This window comes from Coregonus clupeaformis, chromosome 33 (genome assembly GCF_020615455.1).
Source record: "Coregonus clupeaformis isolate EN_2021a chromosome 33, ASM2061545v1, whole genome shotgun sequence".
In the NCBI taxonomy this organism is placed as follows: Eukaryota; Metazoa; Chordata; class Actinopteri; order Salmoniformes; family Salmonidae; genus Coregonus; species Coregonus clupeaformis.
Window position 1 is genome coordinate 36253867 of NC_059224.1, and position 20573 is coordinate 36274439.

Below are 20573 nucleotides of genomic sequence, written 5' to 3' on the forward strand. Positions count from 1 at the left end.
TATTTTTAGGGACAGAACCACATTTTTAATTTAAAATGTATTGCGTAATTTCTCAATTAAAGTTGGTACCAAAATGTAGCCTATTGAATGATATACATTTTGAATATACATCGCCTACAATGCATCACCCAAATGTAACAATTGCCTTTTCCTACACATAGTGGCTCAAATACAGTTGTTTATTTTTAAAATCCTCAAACACCAAATTAGGCCTACCTTGTAAAAAATGATATGCCATCATCATTGTCAGTCATGAATGATAATTCTTCACATTTTACAGGTGAAGTGTCCATGCTGCATCTGCATGCCCAACCATTTGATCCCAATCAGTTTCATGGGAATTTACATTTCTATCTTATTCTTCTTGAATGATGTAGGCCAGGGATGGGCAACTGGCGGACCGCGGTGCGGCCTCCCTTTTGTAGGCCCCGCGGGTCTTTTAAAAATATATATTTTTTACTTGACTTACTGTTGCGAGTAAGAATAGTAGAATACACCAGGTGCAATTTCAAAATGTGGTTGTGCATCAGCAGGTTTTCTCTTGTTATGTCAACTTGTATCTAAACTTGTAGTAATCATGGTCAAATTACCGACCCGTGGGCCCCCATTGATTGATGTTTATTTTATATATATTTTTTGTCTCACTCATATCATATTAAAAACTGCAAACATTTGTCTCTGCCCCATGGCAAAATGTGTAGAATCACAGAAAATTAACTCTAAAACAAAATAATCTCTCTGCTGACGAGAGGGGCCACTAGAATGTTTTGTTCGCAAGGTAGGGGGCGCAACAATGTCGCTAAGGGCCCCCAAAAAGCACATCTGACTGCATGTGTCGGTATGGTTGTAGGTATGCAGATCCTCAAGCCACCCTGATGAGTTTAGATTTTTTGCGGCCCCCACCCACATCAAAGTTGCCCATCCCTGATGTAGGCTAACTACTGTTTTAATCAAATTTTACAGCAGAGGGAGTTAAGCTACCCTTCCACCTGTATTTTGTTTCAATCAAAGCATATTAAGCCTAGTGGCCCGGGCTGTAGAGTTCTGTCCGCATGAGAAGAGAAAAAAATGTGGCCATTCAGCACAATCATAATAAAATGTCATAAGTAGCCTAATTACATGGTGTTTTTGTTGAGTAGAGCCTAATTTTATACTATATTATATTTGTTTTATGTAGAATACTAATGAATCATTTAAGATCTCACGAGACATTGATTCAACTTTCATCTAAACTTTATTAAACAAGCATAATTCTGATAAATGGCAGCTGCACTACACCCCTTATAACAATACACATAAAGGAACACAGCATCTTCGTCTGCCATGATTTCCTTACTACACATGCGCAAATATAGCCCGATTTGTATGTACTTTACAGATTTGACTAATTCACCAAGATTTGGCTTGACTGAATCGTTAAATGGGAGATGTTCTCTGATGGGTAGAGCCGTAGATCCGGCAAAAACAGTTGTGTATTTTAGACTTGAACTGTTTAGTTCAGGACACCGGCCCATATAGTTTTGTTTTTAACTGAGCCCACGTCTCTCCCTAAGTAACGTGGTGGAGAAGTGTGTGATCCACTCATCCCGTGCCGAGCGGGGCCTGCTGATAGACGAGGTGTGCTGCCAGAAGGACGGCCCCCACAGCGCCCTGTACACTATGATGAAGGATCAGTACGCCAACTACGTGGTGCAGCGGATGATCGACATGGCCGAGCCCGCCCAGCGCAAAATCATCATGCACAAGGTTGGTTGGCATATACCATCTGAAGTGAATTAATGGTAAACATTTTGGTACATAAATAGCTATTTCTCATTGGACAAGTTCAGGTTAGTCCCTCCCTGTTTCGTCCCGTTTGGTTCCTAGTGAGTACACACCATATTTCACATTGCTTGTTAATTCAGATGAGATTAATTTATGCCAGGTTCATGTATTGCCATAAAACCAAATGTTGGTGGTACTTTTGATACAGCATTTCTAGTTGTTATCCGAATTCTAATTGTTACCCATAGGAGTCTCGATTCCATGTGATATGAAAAGTATTTTACACTGAACAAAAATATATACGCAACATGCAACGATTTTACTGAGTTACAGTTCATATAAGGAAGTCAGTCAATTGAAATAAATTCATTAGGCCCTAATCTATGGATTTCACTTGACTGGGAATACAGATGTGCATATGTTGGTCACAGATACTTTTGGTCATGTAGTGTATGTGGACACCTGCTCGTCGAACATCTCATTAGAAAATCATGGGCATTAATATGGAGTTGGTCCCCGCCTTTGCTGCTGTAACAGCCTCCACTCTTCTGGGAAGGCTTTCCACTAGATGTTGGAACATTGCTGCAGGGACTTGCTTCCATTCAGCCACAAGCATTCGTGAGTTCGGGCACTGTTGTTGGGCGATTAGGAATGGCTCGCAGTCAGTGTTCCAATTCATCCCAAAGGTGTTCGATGGGGTTGAGGTCAGGGCTCTGTGCAGGCCAGTCAAATTCTTCCACACTGATCTCAACAAACCATTTCTGTATGGACCTCGCTTTGTGCACAGGGCTTTGTCATGCTGAAACAGGAAAGGGCCTTCTCCAAGCTGTTGCCACAAAGTTGGAAGCACAGAATCGTCTGGAATGCCATTGTATGCTGTAGCATTAAGATTTCCCTAAGGGGCCTAGCCCGAACCATGAAAAACAGCCCCAGACCATTATTCCTCCTACACCAAACTTTACAGTTGGCACTATACATTGGGGCAGGTAGCATTCTTCTGGCGTCCGCCAAACCCAGATTTGTCTGTCGGACTGCCTGATGGTGAAGCATGATTCATTACTCCAGAGAACACGTTTCCACTGCTCCAGAGTCTAATGGCGGCGAGCTTTACACCACTCCAGCAGACGCTTGGCATTGCGCATGGTGATCTTAGGATTGTGTGCGGCTGCTCGGCCATGGAAACCCATTCCATGAAGCTCCCAACGAACAGTTCTTGTTCTGACGTTGCTTCCAGATGCAGTTTGGAAGTCTGTATTGAGTGTTGCCACCAAGGACTATTATTAAACGCAACGCACTTCAGCACTCGGCGGTCCCGTTCTGTGAGCTTGTGTGGCCTACCACTTCGCGGCTGAGCTGTTGTTGCTCCTAGTCGTTTTCACTTCACAATAACAGTACTTACAGTTGACCAGGGCAGCTCTAGCAGGGCAGAAATTTGCCAAACTGACTTGTGGGAAAGGTGGCATCCTATGACGGTGCCACGTTGAACTTTCACTGTGCTCTTCAGTAAGGCCATTCTACTGCCAATATTTGTCTATGGAGATAGCATGGCTGTGTGCTAAATTTTATACACCTGTCAGCAACGGGTGTGGCTGAAATAGCAGAATCCACTAATTTGAAAGGGGTGTCCACATACTTTTGTATATAGTGTACCTTTTTTAAAAAGGGGGCGTGGATCAGAACCAGTCAATATCTGGTGTGACCATTTGCCTCATGCAGCGTGAAATCACCTTCGTTTAGAATTGATCAGGCTGTTGATTGTGGCCTGTGGAATGTTGTCCCACTCCTCTTCAATGGCTGTGTGAAGTTGCTGGATGTTGGCGGGAACTGGAACACGCTGTCATACACGTCAATCCAGAGCACCCCAAACATGCTCAATGTTTGACATGTCTGAGTATGCAGGCCATGGAATAACTGGGACATTTTCAGCTTCCGGGAATTGTGTACAGATCCCTTGCGACATGGGGCTGTGCGTTATCAGGTGATGGCGGCAGATGAATGGCATGACAATGGGCCTCAGGATCTTATCACGTTATCTCTGTGCATTCAATTTGCTGTTGATAAAATGCAATTGTATTCATTGTCCGTAGCTTATGCTTGCCCATACCATAACCCCACCGCCACCATGGGGCACTCTGTTCACCACGTTGACATCAACAAACCGCTCTGCCTGTACATTTGAAACCAGGCTTCATTCGTGAAGAGCACAATTCTCCAGCGTGCCAGTGGCCGTCGAAGTTGAGCATTTGTCCACTGAAGTCGGTTACGACGCTGAACTGCAGTCAGGTCAAGACCCTGGTGAGGATGACTAGCACGCAGATGAGCTTCCCTGAGATGGTTTCTGACATTTTGTGCAGACATTCTTTAATTGTGCAAACCCAGTTTCATCAGCTGTCTGGGTGGCTGATGAAGCCCCATTTACTGGCTCAAATAGCTGACCAATCAGCCTGTTGCCAACCTTTAGTTAACTTTTTGAAAAAATGGTTTGACCAGAGACAATACTATTTTACAGTAAACAAATTGACAACAGACACTTATAGGGAAGGACATTCAACAAGCACAGCCCAAATGACTGATTTGCTGAGAGAAATTGATGATAAAAATATTGTTTTGTTAGACTTCAGTGCTGCAGCTTTTGACGTTATCGATCATAGTCTGCTGCTGGAAAAACTTGTGTTATGGCTTTACACCACTTGCTATATTGTGGATAAGAGTCACCTGTTTAACAGAACACAGAGGGTGTTCTTTAATGGAAGCCTCTCCAACATCATCCAGGTAGAATCAGGAATTCCCCAGGGCAGCTGTCTAGGCCCCTTACCTTTTTACATTTTTACTAACGACATGCCACTGGCTTTGAGTAAAGCCAGTGTGTCTATGTATGCGGATGACTCAACACTATACATGTCAGCTACTACAGCAACTGAAATGACTGCAACACTTCAAGAGCTGCAGTTAGTGTCAGAGTGGGTGGCAAGGAATAAGTTAGTCCTAAATATTTCAAAAACTAAAAGCATTGTATTTGGGACAAATCATTCACTAAACCCTAAACCTCAACTAAATCTTGTAATAAATAATGTGGAAATTGAGCAAGCTGAGGTGACTAACCTGCTTGGAGTAATCCTGGATTGTAAACCGTCATGGTCAAAACATATTGATACAACAGTAGCTAAGATGGGGAGAAGTCTGTCCATAATAAAGCACTGCTCTGCCTTAACAGCACTAACAACAAGGCAGGTCCTACAGGCCCTAGTTTTGTCGCGCCTGGACTACTGTTCAGTCGTGGTCAAGTGCCACAAAAAGGGACTTAAGAAAATTGCAATTGGCTCAGAACAGGGCAGCACGGCTGGCCCTTGGATGTACACAGAGAGCTAACATTAATAATATGCATGTAAATCTCTCCTGGCTCAAAGTAGAGGAGAGATTGACTTCATCACTACTTGAGAGGTATTAATGTGGAATGCACCGAGCTATCTGTTTGAACTACTGGCGCACAGCTCGGACACCCATGCATACCCCACAAGACATGCCACGAGGTCTCTTCACAGTCCCCAGGTCCAGAACAGACTATGGGAGGTGCACAGTACTACATAGAGCCATGACTACATTGAACTCTATTCCACATCAAGTAACTGATTTAAGAAACATGTAAAAATACACCTTATGGAACAGCGGGAACTGTGGAGCAACACAAACATGGGCACAGACATGCATACGCACAATACACACGTACACATTTTGTATTGTAGTGGTGGAGTAGGGGCCTGAGGGCACACAGTGTGTTGTGAAATCTGTGCATGTATTGTAATGTTTTTTAAATTGTGTAACTGCCTTAATTTTGCTGGACCCCAGGAACATAATTAATACAAAAATGGCTGTGCCCCTGCCCAGTCATCTGAAATCCATAATTAGGGCCTACATTTATTTCAAGTGACTGATTTCCTTATATGAACTGTAACTCAGTAAAATTGTTGAAATTTTTGCGTTTTAATTTTCAGTATACATTACCTTTTGCTGTTGTAAAGCACTATTCTGAATCTACTCAATACAAAAGTTAATGCTGACATCTAGTTGTGACATTACGAACTGCATTTTACTGCATAGGTTGAATTTGTGAACAGTGCAGTTTCAGATTTACTTTGAGACAGTTTAATTCCTTCAGCCCCTGTTTATTAGTATGCTTGTGGTGCTTCAAACACTTCTGCCTTAACCACTGCCATAGACAAATCTAAGAAGGTAAACTGAACAAGTGTTTTGTATTTTGGTGGTTATCGTGTAAACCACAAAAGTTCTTAAATAATAAGACACTTATAGTATCTGTTGATCCTTTGAGCACAGTAAGTTAAGTTTTTATATTCATTCCACCTTTGAAAAAAACAATATATTGGCAGATATATAGGTAATCGGTGAATTTTGCCTCCCTAAAATCGGTATCAGACCTAAAAATCCCATATCGGTTAGTTTAGTCCAAACACAAAACTTTGCATCATACAAAACATTGCTCCATTATTACATTACAATTTTACATTGATCCTTCATTACAAATATTAAATACTCCATAAATAAGAATGTGTGTGTGTGTATCCACAGTCTGTGTTGTCCTGTTATGTGGAATGTTGGCCAGATTTACATTTGCTGTCCTATCACTTTTAATCTCTAAGTATCCTTCAAGGACAATGTTTTTAAGTGGGAGGCAGGCGGCTTTGTTTTTTAAAATCAAAACAAGAACAACTTTTACACCTGATTTGGCCAGTACCACTAAATGTTATAATGATTTAATCTTTGCTCTCTGCTACCCCAGATCCGGCCCCACATCGCCACACTGCGCAAATATACTTACGGCAAGCACATCCTGGCCAAGCTGGAGAAGTACTACATGAAGAGTGGCTCTGACCTGGGGCCCATTGGCGGGCCCACCAACGGCCTCATGTAGACCTGTCCTCCCTCCCGTGTCCCCTGACTAAAGCACAGAGTAGGAGCCCACACCCCCCCTTCTTTCTAGTTCTGTAAAGAGGCGTTCCATCAGGGCTGACCTTTGACACACCATTTGTCGTGTCCCCCATTTTGGGGGAATTACCCAAAAAAGTATTAATCTTCACCTAAGAAATGCTGTGACATCTGACCCTGCCACTCTAATGCCAACCATGGAGCTGGTCCCCTAAGTGGCCACGGAGGGGGGGCAGGCAGGCAGACAGTCTTGCAGGCAATCTCTTCCGGGTAAAGCACAACCCCCCCGCCCCCCTTGTTTGATGGAGCTGGCTGGTTTTTCGTATATAATCTTGTACATTTTTTGTTTTTTACTTTGTAAATCCTCTGTAGAAAAAAAGATTACTGCGTTTGCTGAAAATGTACAATTCTTACAATTACACCAGCAAGTGACTTTATAAGGCTAAACTTGAGTGATCATTTTAAACAACTTTCCATTTGTTTTTGTACCCAGACTTACTACTACTATCATCTGTTCTAATTAAAAGCCAGGTGTTTAAATATAATATATAAATAATTATCTTTCTACTACCACACAATGATCCCAATGCACAAGCAATGGTGCCCATGCCAAAGCAGCTGATGGATCCATTTCTACTTATAGCACTGCATAGTATGGATAGATTATGAAACCAATCTTTCTCACCGACGATTACTATGTCTCTCGTGCCAATGCGTTAGTCACCCACTGGTCTCTATTGGACCAACTAGAATACTTTGCTTTGGAGAGCTCTGTGCTTAAATTTTTGGGGGTGTGTCATCCAGTTGGCTGCTCGTGATTGCCTTGATTTTGTTGCCTCTGTTTTTTCGCAGACGGGTGTAAGGCCTACTCTTGGTCTTGTGCTGTTGGTGGACAGCTTGCAGTTGGCTTGATTTGACTAGTCGGCTCCAGGCAACGACTGGCATCGTTACTAAACGGTGCACTTTGAGAAATGCATCCATAGGCAGTGATTCCACTAAGCCCCACCTATACAGTCTTACGCAATTATTTGTTTTTGCCGCTCACTCAATGGTTACTTGGGGGCTTACGCCAGACACGGCTACCGTAGACGTTTATTCTCTTTCAGAAGCAAAGCATGAGGTCGGGTTGTATAGTGAAAGTTTAACCTGGTTGTAATCTTTACATGTAATGACCGTAGCAGGGCTTGGGGGGGGGGTTATGTTTAGGAGCAGGTTAAGCATAGGCATGCTGTGACAGGTTTTTATAACTTGGAATGATTTTTCTTTATCATGTTGTGGGACATCTTATCGGTCTTGTAGTTTGAGATGAACACTGCCCTAGAAACGGTATCTTTATGTACTGAATATTCATCTCTTCTTGCATAGAAGTAGTTTAGCAAAAATGTATAGCATCTTTAAGTATGAGTAAATATGAAATTGTTGCTTTTTTGGTTAGGGGGCTTTTGTGTAATGATGGCACCCTCACCACCTGCAGTTCAGAGGAGTATAGGAAGATATGTAAGTGGCTCATTCCAGCGGAGAATATAATTGGGTTTTGGGGATGAGCTAACAAAAGGATCCTCGTTATGGGATTGCGAGACCGTCATAGAGGTGGTTTTAATTTGGTTTATCTTTTATTTATTTTTGCAGTCTGAATATGCAAGTGAATTGGGTAGGAGGGTAGTGGGGCCATCTAAAAAGCTATACAATTCATTTGTAATACTAGTAGTAATGGCTTTTGTTTTTTGCTTCATATGAATAAATTGTAGAAAACATGTAGTATATGTGCAGTTAATAAGTGTAAGTTTATTAGTTGACAAAAAAAATTATAGTTGTGATGTTTGACAGGCCTTGCTAAGTTGGTAGTGACGCTTTTATTTCGTCTGTACAGTTGTACATTTGTAAACGTTGATGCTGTAAATGGGATGTCTTTTACACTTTGGGGGAAAAAATAGCAAAAATGTGCTTTTTGATGTTTGTATTTTCATCACTCCTTTCCCCTCAAATATAATGTATACAGTTTTATTTGATCAAGCGTTATTTTAAAACAAAATATTTTTATGGCTTCACAATCTGACTTGTTTTTTGTTTTTAATCTGTTATGAAAAAGGTTGGCCTCATTTTGTACACGGAGCTGTATAACATCTCCTGTTGATGTTGTCTTTCTGACGTGTAACAGTTTAAAGGAACACCAATGCTCTGTACTTAAAATGAGGCTGCTTCTGGTCCTCTCTGCTACCATGGAAAACTTCACAGGATATGACTGAATTATTTTTGTACAGAAGAGGGCTGTATTTTGGAACAGCTACTACCTTGTAAGTGAAAGAAATGTAAGATATTGTCAATTATATAAATATGAACATATGAGTTTTGTCACACTGTTAAAGTCATGTACATTTTCAGGTGGCCTTATGTACATTTCCAGATGTTAGATGAAGAGAGAAATACTCAATTTTTTTTGGAAGCAGAATTGTGACTATGTATGATTAAACCGTTCTAACATTTGATTATTTGTTTATTTGCGTTCTTTCATTTCTATATCCTGTTTATGAAGTTGGTGTTGTACAAACTGCAGTACTTGAATTTGGGACTTGAAGTTGTATTGAGATTAACCTGTTTTTGACCAGCAGATGGCGCTGTTTGGCAGTCACCAGTTAGCCTACTTCATTATCAATTGTTTTATTAAGGAGTTTCGAACGGGTTGCTGAATGTTCACATTCACTAGAACAGAAACTTTTATTGGCGCGATACAGCCTATATCTATAAGGAAGAAATCATAAATTCAATCAATAGTTGTCTATAACTGTGACAAGCTCACTGTACCACAGGTAACTGCCAAAAGAAAGGAAATGCCTTAATAGGGCGTTGGGTGCTACACAGCTTCAATGCAACTTTGCATATATTCTACAAGTGTCTGGAACTGTTTCGGGGGAATGCGATACCATTCTTCCATGATAAATTCCATCATTTGGTGTTTTGTTTATGGGCTCATTTGAGTGGTAAGGCGAAAGCAACCGACTAGACAAGTCAGGGGGTGCATCTGCGACAGTTTTACACTGCTTTTCCAACAGCAAGGCTCAGTGCCCCCTCCCATATCACACACTCACAAACTGAAAATATACTTTATGTATGAACATTGTACAATCAGTTGGTGAGAGACGGCCTCAAATCACATTAATTTGTAAACATACACTGTATACACTAATTGCGGCAAAGTTTGTTCCTGTTTTCAGTCACGTTTTTGGGCACGTTCGTGTGGGTCAAACGCCCTAATGGTTGGTTGACAATAGAGCTGCCCACAATGCAGGTGATGGCTGCAGGAGGAAGTTGAAGAGCAACTGTAGAAACTTGCAGTCAATACTTCATGACCTTTGATCACATGATTTTTGTAAAGTTCATGAAGTTGACATATAGGCGAAGGTCAGACAATTTTTAACCCCATAATGCAACAAACTTGGAAAGTAGGACTGGGAATTGCCAAGGACCTCACGATAAAATATCACAATACTTAGGTGCCGATACGATATGTATTGCGATTCTATATGTATACTGTGATTTTATTGCGATTCGATGTCCCAAACATATTGCTTACCATATGTCTTCGATAGAGGAACAAGAGAGCATGAGGACACTAGTTTTGATCAGTCATGGAAATAAAAGTGCTGTAAACAAATTGTCTCCCTATTTAAAAAGATGGAAACAAGCTATGAAGGAAAAATGCAGTCGTTTTGGTGCAGGTACAGCCAACTAGCGCAAAAATAATATTGTCAAAACGATGTGATATAGTCAAAAATAATATTCCAATATGTAACTTGATTTTTTTCCCCCCATTACTATTTGAAAGGTGGTGACCAACGATGGTCACCAACTTGACCAATGTGTTCCGCTCGAACACGGCAACTGTCTCAGGCACCGCTCCAGAATCTCCCGTAAGTGTTCAATTGGGTTGAGAAGGCCATGGCATATGGTTTACATTGTTTTCATGCTCATCAAACCATTCAGTCACCACTCGTGCCCTGTGGATGGGGGCATAGCAGGGGGAAGACTGCCCCCTCTCATTGAAGCCACAAAGTTCAAAGCCGACCGTGAAACAGCTGGCATTGTTTGCAGAAAACACGATCCCCCATTATAGTGAGTGGAAACATTTTTCCGTGTAAATAAATAAAACATTTGAAGACGGGGCGGCAGGTAGCTTAGTGGTTAAGAGCGTTGTGCCAGTAACCGAAAGGTCGCTGGTTCTAATCCCCGAGCCGACTAGGTGAAAAATCTGTCGATGTGCACTTGAGCAAGGCACTTAACCCTAATTGCTCCTGTAAGTCGCTCTGGATAAGAGCGTCTGCTAAATGACTGAAATGAAATGAAATGAAGACAATCATGGTTCCAATAATTGCTTCTAATACACCAGGTCTATGTCCTTGAACCAATTATTTTAAAATCACACACGGAAGTAATTATAAGGATAATTTAGTTGCTAATGGCAGCCTGCAGTATCCCGGTCGGCCTTCAACTTGAGTTACTCAATGAGAGGGGGCATCACTGAGCTAGCCTGCAACGTTACTTCCTGGAATAGCTCAAACTGCGCATTTTATGATGCCATCTTAACCGACTTCATTTGGCTTCAATGTGCCATAGACCCCACAGTGGAGGTGTCATAATACCCATAAAACCTAGTGGTCAAACAGGTAAATGGTTCCAATTGTTTTTCCACCATTCATTTTTCATTAGAAACACTTAAAATAAGGGCTGTGTTTCGTGTAGGCTTACTCTGCTGTGACGTTTTGATAACCATGTAAATCTCTCTCGGACAAGGTGATTTTTATCAATATATGAGTCTATTTACTCTGATTCGAAAGTGCTAATTAGCATCAAAGTAAACATCATGCAAAACTACAAATCTCTGCAAGCTCCTGCACGTCATCTCTAGCTGACACCTTTGCTAACAGGTATTGTGTCAATTAAAAACTTGCACAAGACAGTTCACAGAATTGTCCAGTTAAAGAAATGTAGCCAATTTATTCATTACTACATTTAGCTAACGTTAGATAGTTAATCCAGAGATTCCTACCTTTGCTTCGATTCGGCAGTTTCGTCCAGATCATGGCATTTGTAGTTCTTTATGATAATCACATTAGCAGCTAATTAGCATTTCATTTTTTGTGGGTAAATACAGGCAGAAGTACAGGCAAATATATTGATAAAAGTAATCTTGTCCTAGAGAGATTTACACGGTTATCAAAAAGGCACGCCAGGGTAAGCCTACACAAAACCCAGCCCTTATTTTAAATGTTTCTAAAATCCCCAATAGGGAAAAAATAATGGTGGAAAAACGAATGGAACTATTTCCCTGTTTGACCGCTAGGTTTTATGGGTATTATGACTCATACTATGGTACTCTATTGAGTCTTCACATATGAATGAATGCTGTCACTTGGTCGATGGCTTTGTCCATTCATACAGTCATTGGGGCATAGCCATGGTAGCCAAAATAATGGCCTGCCCAGCATTTTTATACATGACCCTAAGCATGATTTAATGTTAACTGCTTAATTAACCACACCACTCCCTCATTTACTCCAAGTGTTTCCATTATTTTGGCAGTTTCCTGTATGCCTGTGCTTCTGTAAACAGAGGGCGGGTCTTTAAGAATCCCGCCACAGGTAGGTTTAACTCACACCTGTACTACTATGAGACGGAAAATATGTTTTAAGAGATACAGTTGTAATAAAACCACTGATGAGGATTTAATTGATATGCTCTTTTTCCCCCACTGTTTGCCATAGCCGCATGTTTACCTGCAATAACTACGTCGGTGAGTAGCCTGGTATACTTTTCTCATGAATGTTAGTGGCTGCGTATAATAATAATAATATGCCATTTAGCAGACGCTTTTATCCAAAGCGACTTACAGTCATGTGTGCATACATTTTTTGTGTATGGGTGGTCCCGGGGATCGAACCCACTACCCTGGCGTTACAACCGCCGTGCTCTACACAGGCAGCCCAATTCTGATCTTGTACACAATTATTTGCAAAAGAGCTGATCTGATTGGTCAAAAGAAAAAAATATGAAGTAAATAAAAGATAAGAATTGGGCTGCCTGTGTAAACGCAGCCAACGTGATTTACGTGTTATGAATGTCAATTCGAGCAGTGGACGTTTCTCTGTCACCTCTGCTATGACGTTGCATTGAATGAACATAGGCTTCAGCATAAATATATACAGTGTGAAATATGAAATACCTTGTGATCGATTGCTTGTTAATCTTTTATAAGTATTAACAGTATGCCATTAAAATTCTATGTATTTTGTCATTAGGCCTATGAGAAAGGATATGGAGCATCAGCTCTCAGACAGGCTTTCAAGAACATTCAAAACGATGTTGTTAAAAAAAGCAGCAAGCTACGGTATTGCGCAATGCAGCTGTCCGGCAGCCCACCTTTTGTCTGTATGTCTGGGCCCGTATTCATAAAGCATCTCAGAGTAGAAGTGCTGATCTAAGATCAGTTTTGCCTCCTAGATCAGCACTCCTGCTTTGCTTTATGAATACCGACCCTTATGTTCATGTTCAGATCCCACCGTCTATGGTTCAGATAATTGTCAAACATGTGGTTTCCATATGTTTGATACCGTTCCATTGACTCCATTCACGCGGAAATAGGGAGAGCTCGGTTTGTTGTTTTCGAAAGTTTGTTGTTTTGAAAGTGTATTGAGAAGTTTCTTAGTAGCTAGCTAACTTTTTAGTTTGGATCCCGCAACGCAGGTGGCATCAGTTGCTGGGACTGCTACTCTTTGTCCAGTGATCCTGCCGACCAAGGTCGGGTCTGAGGAGCTATTTGGCGTAGCAGCTAGCTTAGCTGCTAGCTAGCTGCCTATCAAGCTAGCAGGGTTTCTTGAGGGCTTGAAAGCAGCCTGCGACACGGTTAGTCATCTCGAGAGACAATCAAGGCGGAATAACATGGTTGTGGATGGAATTGCAGAATCTCCACATGAGACCTGGACGGAGTCTGAGGACAAAATGAGGGAAATGATCTCTGAGAAATTGAAGATGGACCACAGGAAGATTGAGGTGGAGCGCACCCACAGGACTGGAAAACCCACCACCGGCCACTTGACAGGCACAGGCCGATGGTGGTCAAGTTCCTGAGGTTCAAGGACAAGGTAGCTGTTCTGGAAAGAGCCAAGAACTTGAGAGGAACATATATCTTCCTCAACGAGGACTATCCTGAAGCTCTGCGCCAGAACAGGAAATAACTTATCCCAGCCATGAAAGCTGCCATAGCACGTGGGGACATTGCTAACATCCGCTATGACAGGCTCATTGTCCACCCTCCCTCCCAGAAGCCTGGAAGGGATGAGAGAGCCAAGCCTATGGGTTCGTAGCTTCAACCCCGCAGCACACACACCAACTGATTAATGGACTGCTGAATGTATATATTTTTTATCTTGCTTTGTTTGTTCTTTTCCATATTATGTCTATCTCTGATAAGCTACCCAGGAAAGGGCAGAAAATAGCCCATATTAATATATGTAGCCTTACAAATAAGGTTCATGAAATCAATAACTTGCTAACATCAGATAACATTCATATATTAGCCATTTCTGAGACTCACTTAGATAATTCATTTGATGATACAGCAGTAGCAATACAAGGACATAACATCAATAGAAGAGACAGAAATGCTTATGGGGGAGGTGTTGCTGTTGTGATGTCACGAGAGGCTGTGTCCTGGAGGGACGTTACATCCCCCTGAGGTGGCTGCAAACCCAGACAGCTATGGCTCCATCTGCTGGTATGGTCGGGAACTCCACCCCTCTATGGCCAATCTTCCCACGCAGCTGAAACAAATGAGGAGCTGATGAGCTGAAGGTTTGGGAAGGGAAGAGACACACTGAGGGAGTGTGTGGGGGGTGAAGAGACACAGTCTCCAACCTGGGCTCTCTGGAGGACAAGAGTGCTGCACGTCCACTTCCATGAGGAATATAAGGATTTGGAGATACTTACCTTTGGGAAATACTCACCTTTGGATATATGCACCTGTGGAAATACGTGAGAGACATTTGGAAGGACTTTTTGCTGGGTTGGCCACTAGCTGCAACGTGGACTACAGTAAGGCTGGGGAAAAGTTATCTGAGCGTAGTGAGAATTATGATTTTGGATGTGGAAGAGACATCCCTGAACTGTTAACCCTTAAAGAGCCACAAGAGAACAGAATTTTGTTATATTTTCGTTAATTTCCCAAGACCTATAATAAAATCCTTGTTTTGTTTGAACCTTGTCTCCTTGCACTACTTGAGCAATCCCGCTGAAAGCTGTGTAGCCTCTCGTGACGTCACAGATGGTGGAGAATACGGGCACGCTCAAGCGTTAATAGTGCATGTCAGAGGAGGATACCGAAGGTTTGATCACCCAGTTTTCCAAGTTGGCCGTAGGCTCCCCGCCGACTGAAATGGAGGACATATTGAAAGCCCTTGTTGCTGGCCAGCAAGCCCAGATGCAAGCAAACGTGGCTCTCTTGGAGGAGCAAAAGAAAGCCAACCTTCTGAAGGCAGAGGAATTGCAGTTGCAGAGACAGAGGGTTGTCCAAAATACCCGCCCAATAAAGGCAAGTGACTTTATATCTAAGATGGGAGCTACCGATGACATTGAGGCATACCTGCATGCATTTGAGGCCACGGCCACTAGGGAAGCCTGGCCCAAGCAACAGTGGGTTGGTCTGTTAGCCCCCTTTCTAACCGGGGAATCGCTGAATGCTGTCCGGGGACCTGGGCCCTGACCAGGTTACTGACTATGATGCCCTGAAGTCTGAGATCCTCAGCAGATATGGACTCACAAAGTTTGGTATGGCCCAGCGCTTTCACGGCTGGACCTTCCAACCAGACCAACCTCCTCGGGCGCAGATGCATGAACTTGTCCGAATCGCAAGGAAATGGCTGGATCCGCAGAGGAATACAGCAGCGGCGGTGGTGGAGGCCGTTGTGGTGGATCGTTACCTACGCGCCCTGCCTTATGAGGCAAAACGGTTCATCAGTCAACAGGCCTTGACCACGGCTGACCTGACCGTGGAAGCTGTGGAAAAGTACCAGGCCACAGCGGAGATGCTGAATGCTTCCCGAAAAGACCCCAGGAGTGCGGCCCCCACCACAAATGGGAAGAACCCGTCCAAAGGACCCCCAAGGTCTCGAACCCAGCCACGTCAGGACTTATCCCGGCTCCAGGGGGAGCCAGAAACCAGGCGGGTCCAAGAAGAGTACACCAGGAGGGGGAAACTCGACAGTGTTACCGGTGTGGGGAGATGGGACATATCTCCTGGCAGTGTGGGAAACCAGCCGATGAACCTATGCCCACTGCGGAGTCCTCCAGCTCAGCACCCACACACCGTTTTGCCTCGCTCTTGGGAGTCGTAGATGGCGGCCCAGATCGACCCCCCACCTGCCCGGTAACTGTGAATCACCATGATGTGGAGGCCTTACTGGATTCTGGTAGCCGGGCCACCCTGGTGCGTAAGGATTTGGTGGGCCCAACGTGTCTGACCCCGGGGAAAGTCCTCCCAGTTTCCCTGTGTCCATGGGGACACCAGAGAATACCCCATTACTGAACTTACAATGACCAGCACACGGGGAACCATACACACGACGGCGGGGGTGGTTGATTCCCTCCCCGTCCCTGTCCTAATTGGACGAGACTGCCCAGCCTTTTACCCACTCTGGAGAGAGTCTCAGGAGAGGATAACCCGAGTACCTCGGAAACGGAGAGGCAAGACTCATCCTGGGAAGGCTCCGGTGCAATCCTCCGAGTTACTCACTCCCGCCCGGGCTCTGATAGGGATGGCAGGTGCCCAGACCGACACCGAGACTGGTCCGGATACGGGAGAAGAGAACGCAGCCCAGGAAAGTGCTCCGTTCTCCAGTGAAGAAGACGTCCCAGGCACCCAAGAGCTTCCCCCTCTCACAGGCCAGTATGGTACGGCTCAATTACAAGATCCTACTCTTGCAAATGCCTTAAGAAATGTGCAGGTATTAGAAGGTGTAGTGTTAGGTGATAAGACAAACCCTACTTACCCCCATTTCGCAGTAAACCGGGGGTTAGTATATCAGATAGTCAAGAAAAATGATGAAGTGCATGAACAGCTCCTCGTGCCACAGCCCTATCGGGCCACAGTACTCAACCTAGCACACACACACCCGCTAGGGGCCCACTTGGGGGTAGAGAAGACTAAGGAAAGAATCATGCAACGTTTCTTTTGGCCAGGAGTACACAAAGAGATAGAGAACTACTGCCGTAGTTGCCCTGAGTGTCAGCAGGTTGCGCCAAAGCCCACATATAGAAACCCGCTCATTCCCTTGCCCATTATCGAAACTCCTTTTGAGAGGATTGGATTAGACATAGTCGGGCCCTTACCGAAAAGTTCCAGGGGACATCAATACATTCTGGTCATTCTGGACTATGCATCCCGGTACCCGGAGGCCATTCCGCTGAGGAAGGCTACATCCAGACAAATCGCCAAGGAGTTGTTCCGTCTCTCAACTAGTCTGGGAATCCCAAAAGAGATATTGACGGACCAAGGGACTCCATTCATGTCCAGAGTGATGAAAGAACTCTGTGCTTTACTGAAAATCAAACAGCTGAGAACCTCGGTCTACCACCCCCAGACAGATGGCCTAGTCGAACGTTTTAACAAAACACTAAAATCCATGCTGCGGAAAGCGGTAGGGGGAAGATGGGCGCAACTGGGATCAGCTGTTACCCTACATATTATTTGCGGTGAGAGAGGTACCTCAGTCTTCTACTGGTTTTTCACCCTTTGAGCTCTTGCTTTCCTACAGACCCAGAGGACTGCTCGACATCGCCAAGGAGGCCTGGGAGGAGCAGCCATGCCAACAGCGGACACTGATCGACCATGTCGGGGCTATGAGGGAGAGAATGAAGGCCATCTATCCCATGATGCGGGAACACCTGGAGGCCAGTCAGCGGCAACAGCAAGCCTCCTACAACAGATCTGCTCAACCCAGGGAGTTTAAGCCGGGGGACAGAGTGCTGGTCCTGGTGCCAACCGTTGAGTGTAAATTCCTGGCAACCTGGCAAGGACCATATGAGGTCATTGAACGCATGGGAGAAGTAAACTACAAGGTGAGGCAACCAGATAAAAGGAAAACTGAGCAGATTTATCATGTTAACCTTTTAAAGAAGTGGCACGCCAGAGAGGCGCTGTTCAGCTGTCTACCCCCCACAGAGACCAAGGAACCGGCGCGAGAAGAGGTTCAGCTGGGTCCAAATCTGTCCCCACATCAACGACAGATGGCCCTGGAACTCGTGGAGCAGAACCAGGATGTCTTCTCCTCCCTTCCCGGTCACACAGAGGTGGTCCAACATGAGATCCGCACCATGCCTGGCCGAACGGTAAACCAGCGCCCGTACCGCGTGCCAGAGGCTCGTAAAGTGGTTATACAGAAGGAGGTAAGGAAGATGCGGGAGTTGGGAGTAATCGAAGAGTCCCACAGTGCCTGGGCAAGTCCCATCGTACTAGTTCCCAAGCCAGACGGTTCAGTACGATTTTGTAATGACTATCGAAAGTTGAATGAAGTGTCTGAATTTGATGCATACCCAATGCCTCGTGTCGATGATTTAATAGACTCCTTGGGGCATGCTCGTTTCCTAACCACTCTTGATCTCACAAAGGCTACTGGCAGGTGCCCCTGACCCCGAGCGTCTAAGGAGAAGACAGCCTTTGCCACCCCGGAGGGGCTCTACCAGTATACCCGACTTCCGTTTGGTCTCCACGGGGCACCTGCCACGTTCCAACGCCTGATGGATCGAGTCCTTGCGCCCCACAAGAGTGCACGCAGCGGCTTATTTGGATGATGTTGTTATACAAAGTCCGGATTGGGCCAGCCACATACCCCGGGTACAAGCGGTGCTGGATTCGCTCAGGGAAGCAGGGCTCACGGCAAACCCGAAGAAGTGCAAGCTGGCCTTCAGTGAGACAAACTACCTGGGGTACACCATTGGGCGGGGGTTGGTCAAACCACAGGAAGCCAAACTGCGGGCCATACAGGACTGGCCGCAGCCCATCACCAAGAAGCAAGTAAGGTCATTTTTGGGCCTCGCTGGCTACTATAGACGCTTTATTGCAGATTTTGCTACCATAGCTGCACCGTTGACGGAGCTGACGACCAAACGCCACTCACGAATGGTGAAGTGGAACCCTGCGCGGAGGCGGCTTTCCTCAACCTGAAGCGAGCACTCTGCTCCAGTCCGATCCTGGTAGCACCAGACTTCAAGAAGGAATTCATTGTCCAAGCGGATGCTTCGGAGGTGGGTCTGGGTGCTGTCCTCACCCAGGCACATGACGGTGAAGAACATCCCATTCTCTACCTAAGCAGAAAGTTACTTCCAAGAGAGAAGAACTATTCAACGGTGGAGAAAGAATGTCTGGCTGTAGTCTGGGCCCTGGAGTCCCTCTCGGTTCTATCTCCTGGGCCGACGTTTCATGGTGGTATCTGATCACGCCCCCTCTGCAGTGGATGGCCAAGAACAAGGAATCAAACAGTAGAGTAACCAGATGGTTTTTGAGCTTGCAACCGTTTAACTTTTCTGTTGTCCACAGGGCTGGCAAGCACCACGGCAATGCGGACGCCCTCTCCCGGCGTGATGCCTTCTTCGCTGCCTTTACCCCGACGAGGACGTCGGTCCCGAGGAGGGGGATGTGTGATGTCACGAGAGGCTGTGTCCTGGAGGGACGTTACATCCCCCTGAGGTGGCTGCAAACCCAGACAGCTATGGCTCCATCTGCTGGTATGGTCGGGAACTCCACCCCTCTATGGCCAATCTTCCCACGCAGCTGAAACAAATGAGGAGCTGATGAGCTGAAGGTTTGGGAAGGGAAGAGACACACTGAGGGAGTGTGTGGGGGGTGAAGAGACACAGTCTCCAACCTGGGCTCTCTGGAGGACAAGAGTGCTGCACGTCCACTTCCATGAGGAATATAAGGATTTGGAGATACTTACCTTTGGGAAATACTCACCTTTGGATATATGCACCTGTGGAAATACGTGAGAGACATTTGGAAGGACTTTTTGCTGGGTTGGCCACTAGCTGCAACGTGGACTACAGTAAGGCTGGGAAAAAGTTATCTGAGCGAGTGAGAATTATGATTTTGGATGTGGAAGAGACATCCCTGAACTGTTAACCCTTAAAGAGCCACAAGAGAACAGAATTTTGTTATATTTTCGTTAATTTCCCAAGACCTATAATAAAATCCTTGTTTTGTTTGAACCTTGTCTCCTTGCACTACTTGAGCAATCCCGCTGAAAGCTGTGTAGCCTCTCGTGACGTCACACTGTATATATTCAGAGCCATATCCCTGTAATGCTTAGAGAAGATCTTATGTCAAGTGTTATTGAAGTGTTGTGGTTGCAGGTTCACTTGGCACATCTAAAGCCTTTTCTGTTGCTATAGGCCACCAAGTGCAAACAGTCAGTATCTAAATAATATGTGTGAAATGCTTGATAGTTGGAGCGCAGGGGAGGGTAGTGTGTTTTTTCCCTGGTTTACATTTTATATTCTGCTCATATGTGCCCTATAAACAATGACTTGACTTACTTTTGATATCACCCTAATAAAGTTTAGAAACATTTGTGAAGGTTTGGTATGTTGTGGCTATTATTAAGCTTTAGCTACTGCAGGCCGATGATGCAGTATGAAGGCAGTGCACCCAGGCGCTCCAACTGACTCCGACAGTTGAACTTAAGGTGAGGAAGACTGTTTCAGGCCTACCAGAGTTACTCCTATAATCTAACAATATAATGCTTATCTTTATACAACATATTCGGATCAAACATTAACAAATTACCCCCCTCCTGTACGTCTATATCTGTATAGCAGACGCAGTA

The 20573-nt window shown here is 44.5% G+C and overlaps 1 protein-coding gene across 15 annotated transcripts in view; it reads left to right on the plus strand.

Annotated features, from left to right (window-relative positions):
* The window catches only part of LOC121549111 (pumilio homolog 2), a 42494-nt gene extending 33303 nt beyond the window's left edge, over positions 1–9191 (plus strand). For all 15 annotated transcript variants that reach the window (XM_041860949.2, XM_041860958.2, XM_041860953.2 and 12 more), the window contains 2 exons: positions 1554–1746; positions 6560–9191. In XM_041860949.2, coding sequence (XP_041716883.1) covers positions 1554–1746; positions 6560–6691 — 325 coding nt within the window. In that variant the 3' untranslated portion in view covers positions 6692–9191. The remainder of the gene's footprint in view (positions 1–1553; positions 1747–6559) is intronic.
* Positions 9192–20573: the final 11382 nt, after the last annotated feature.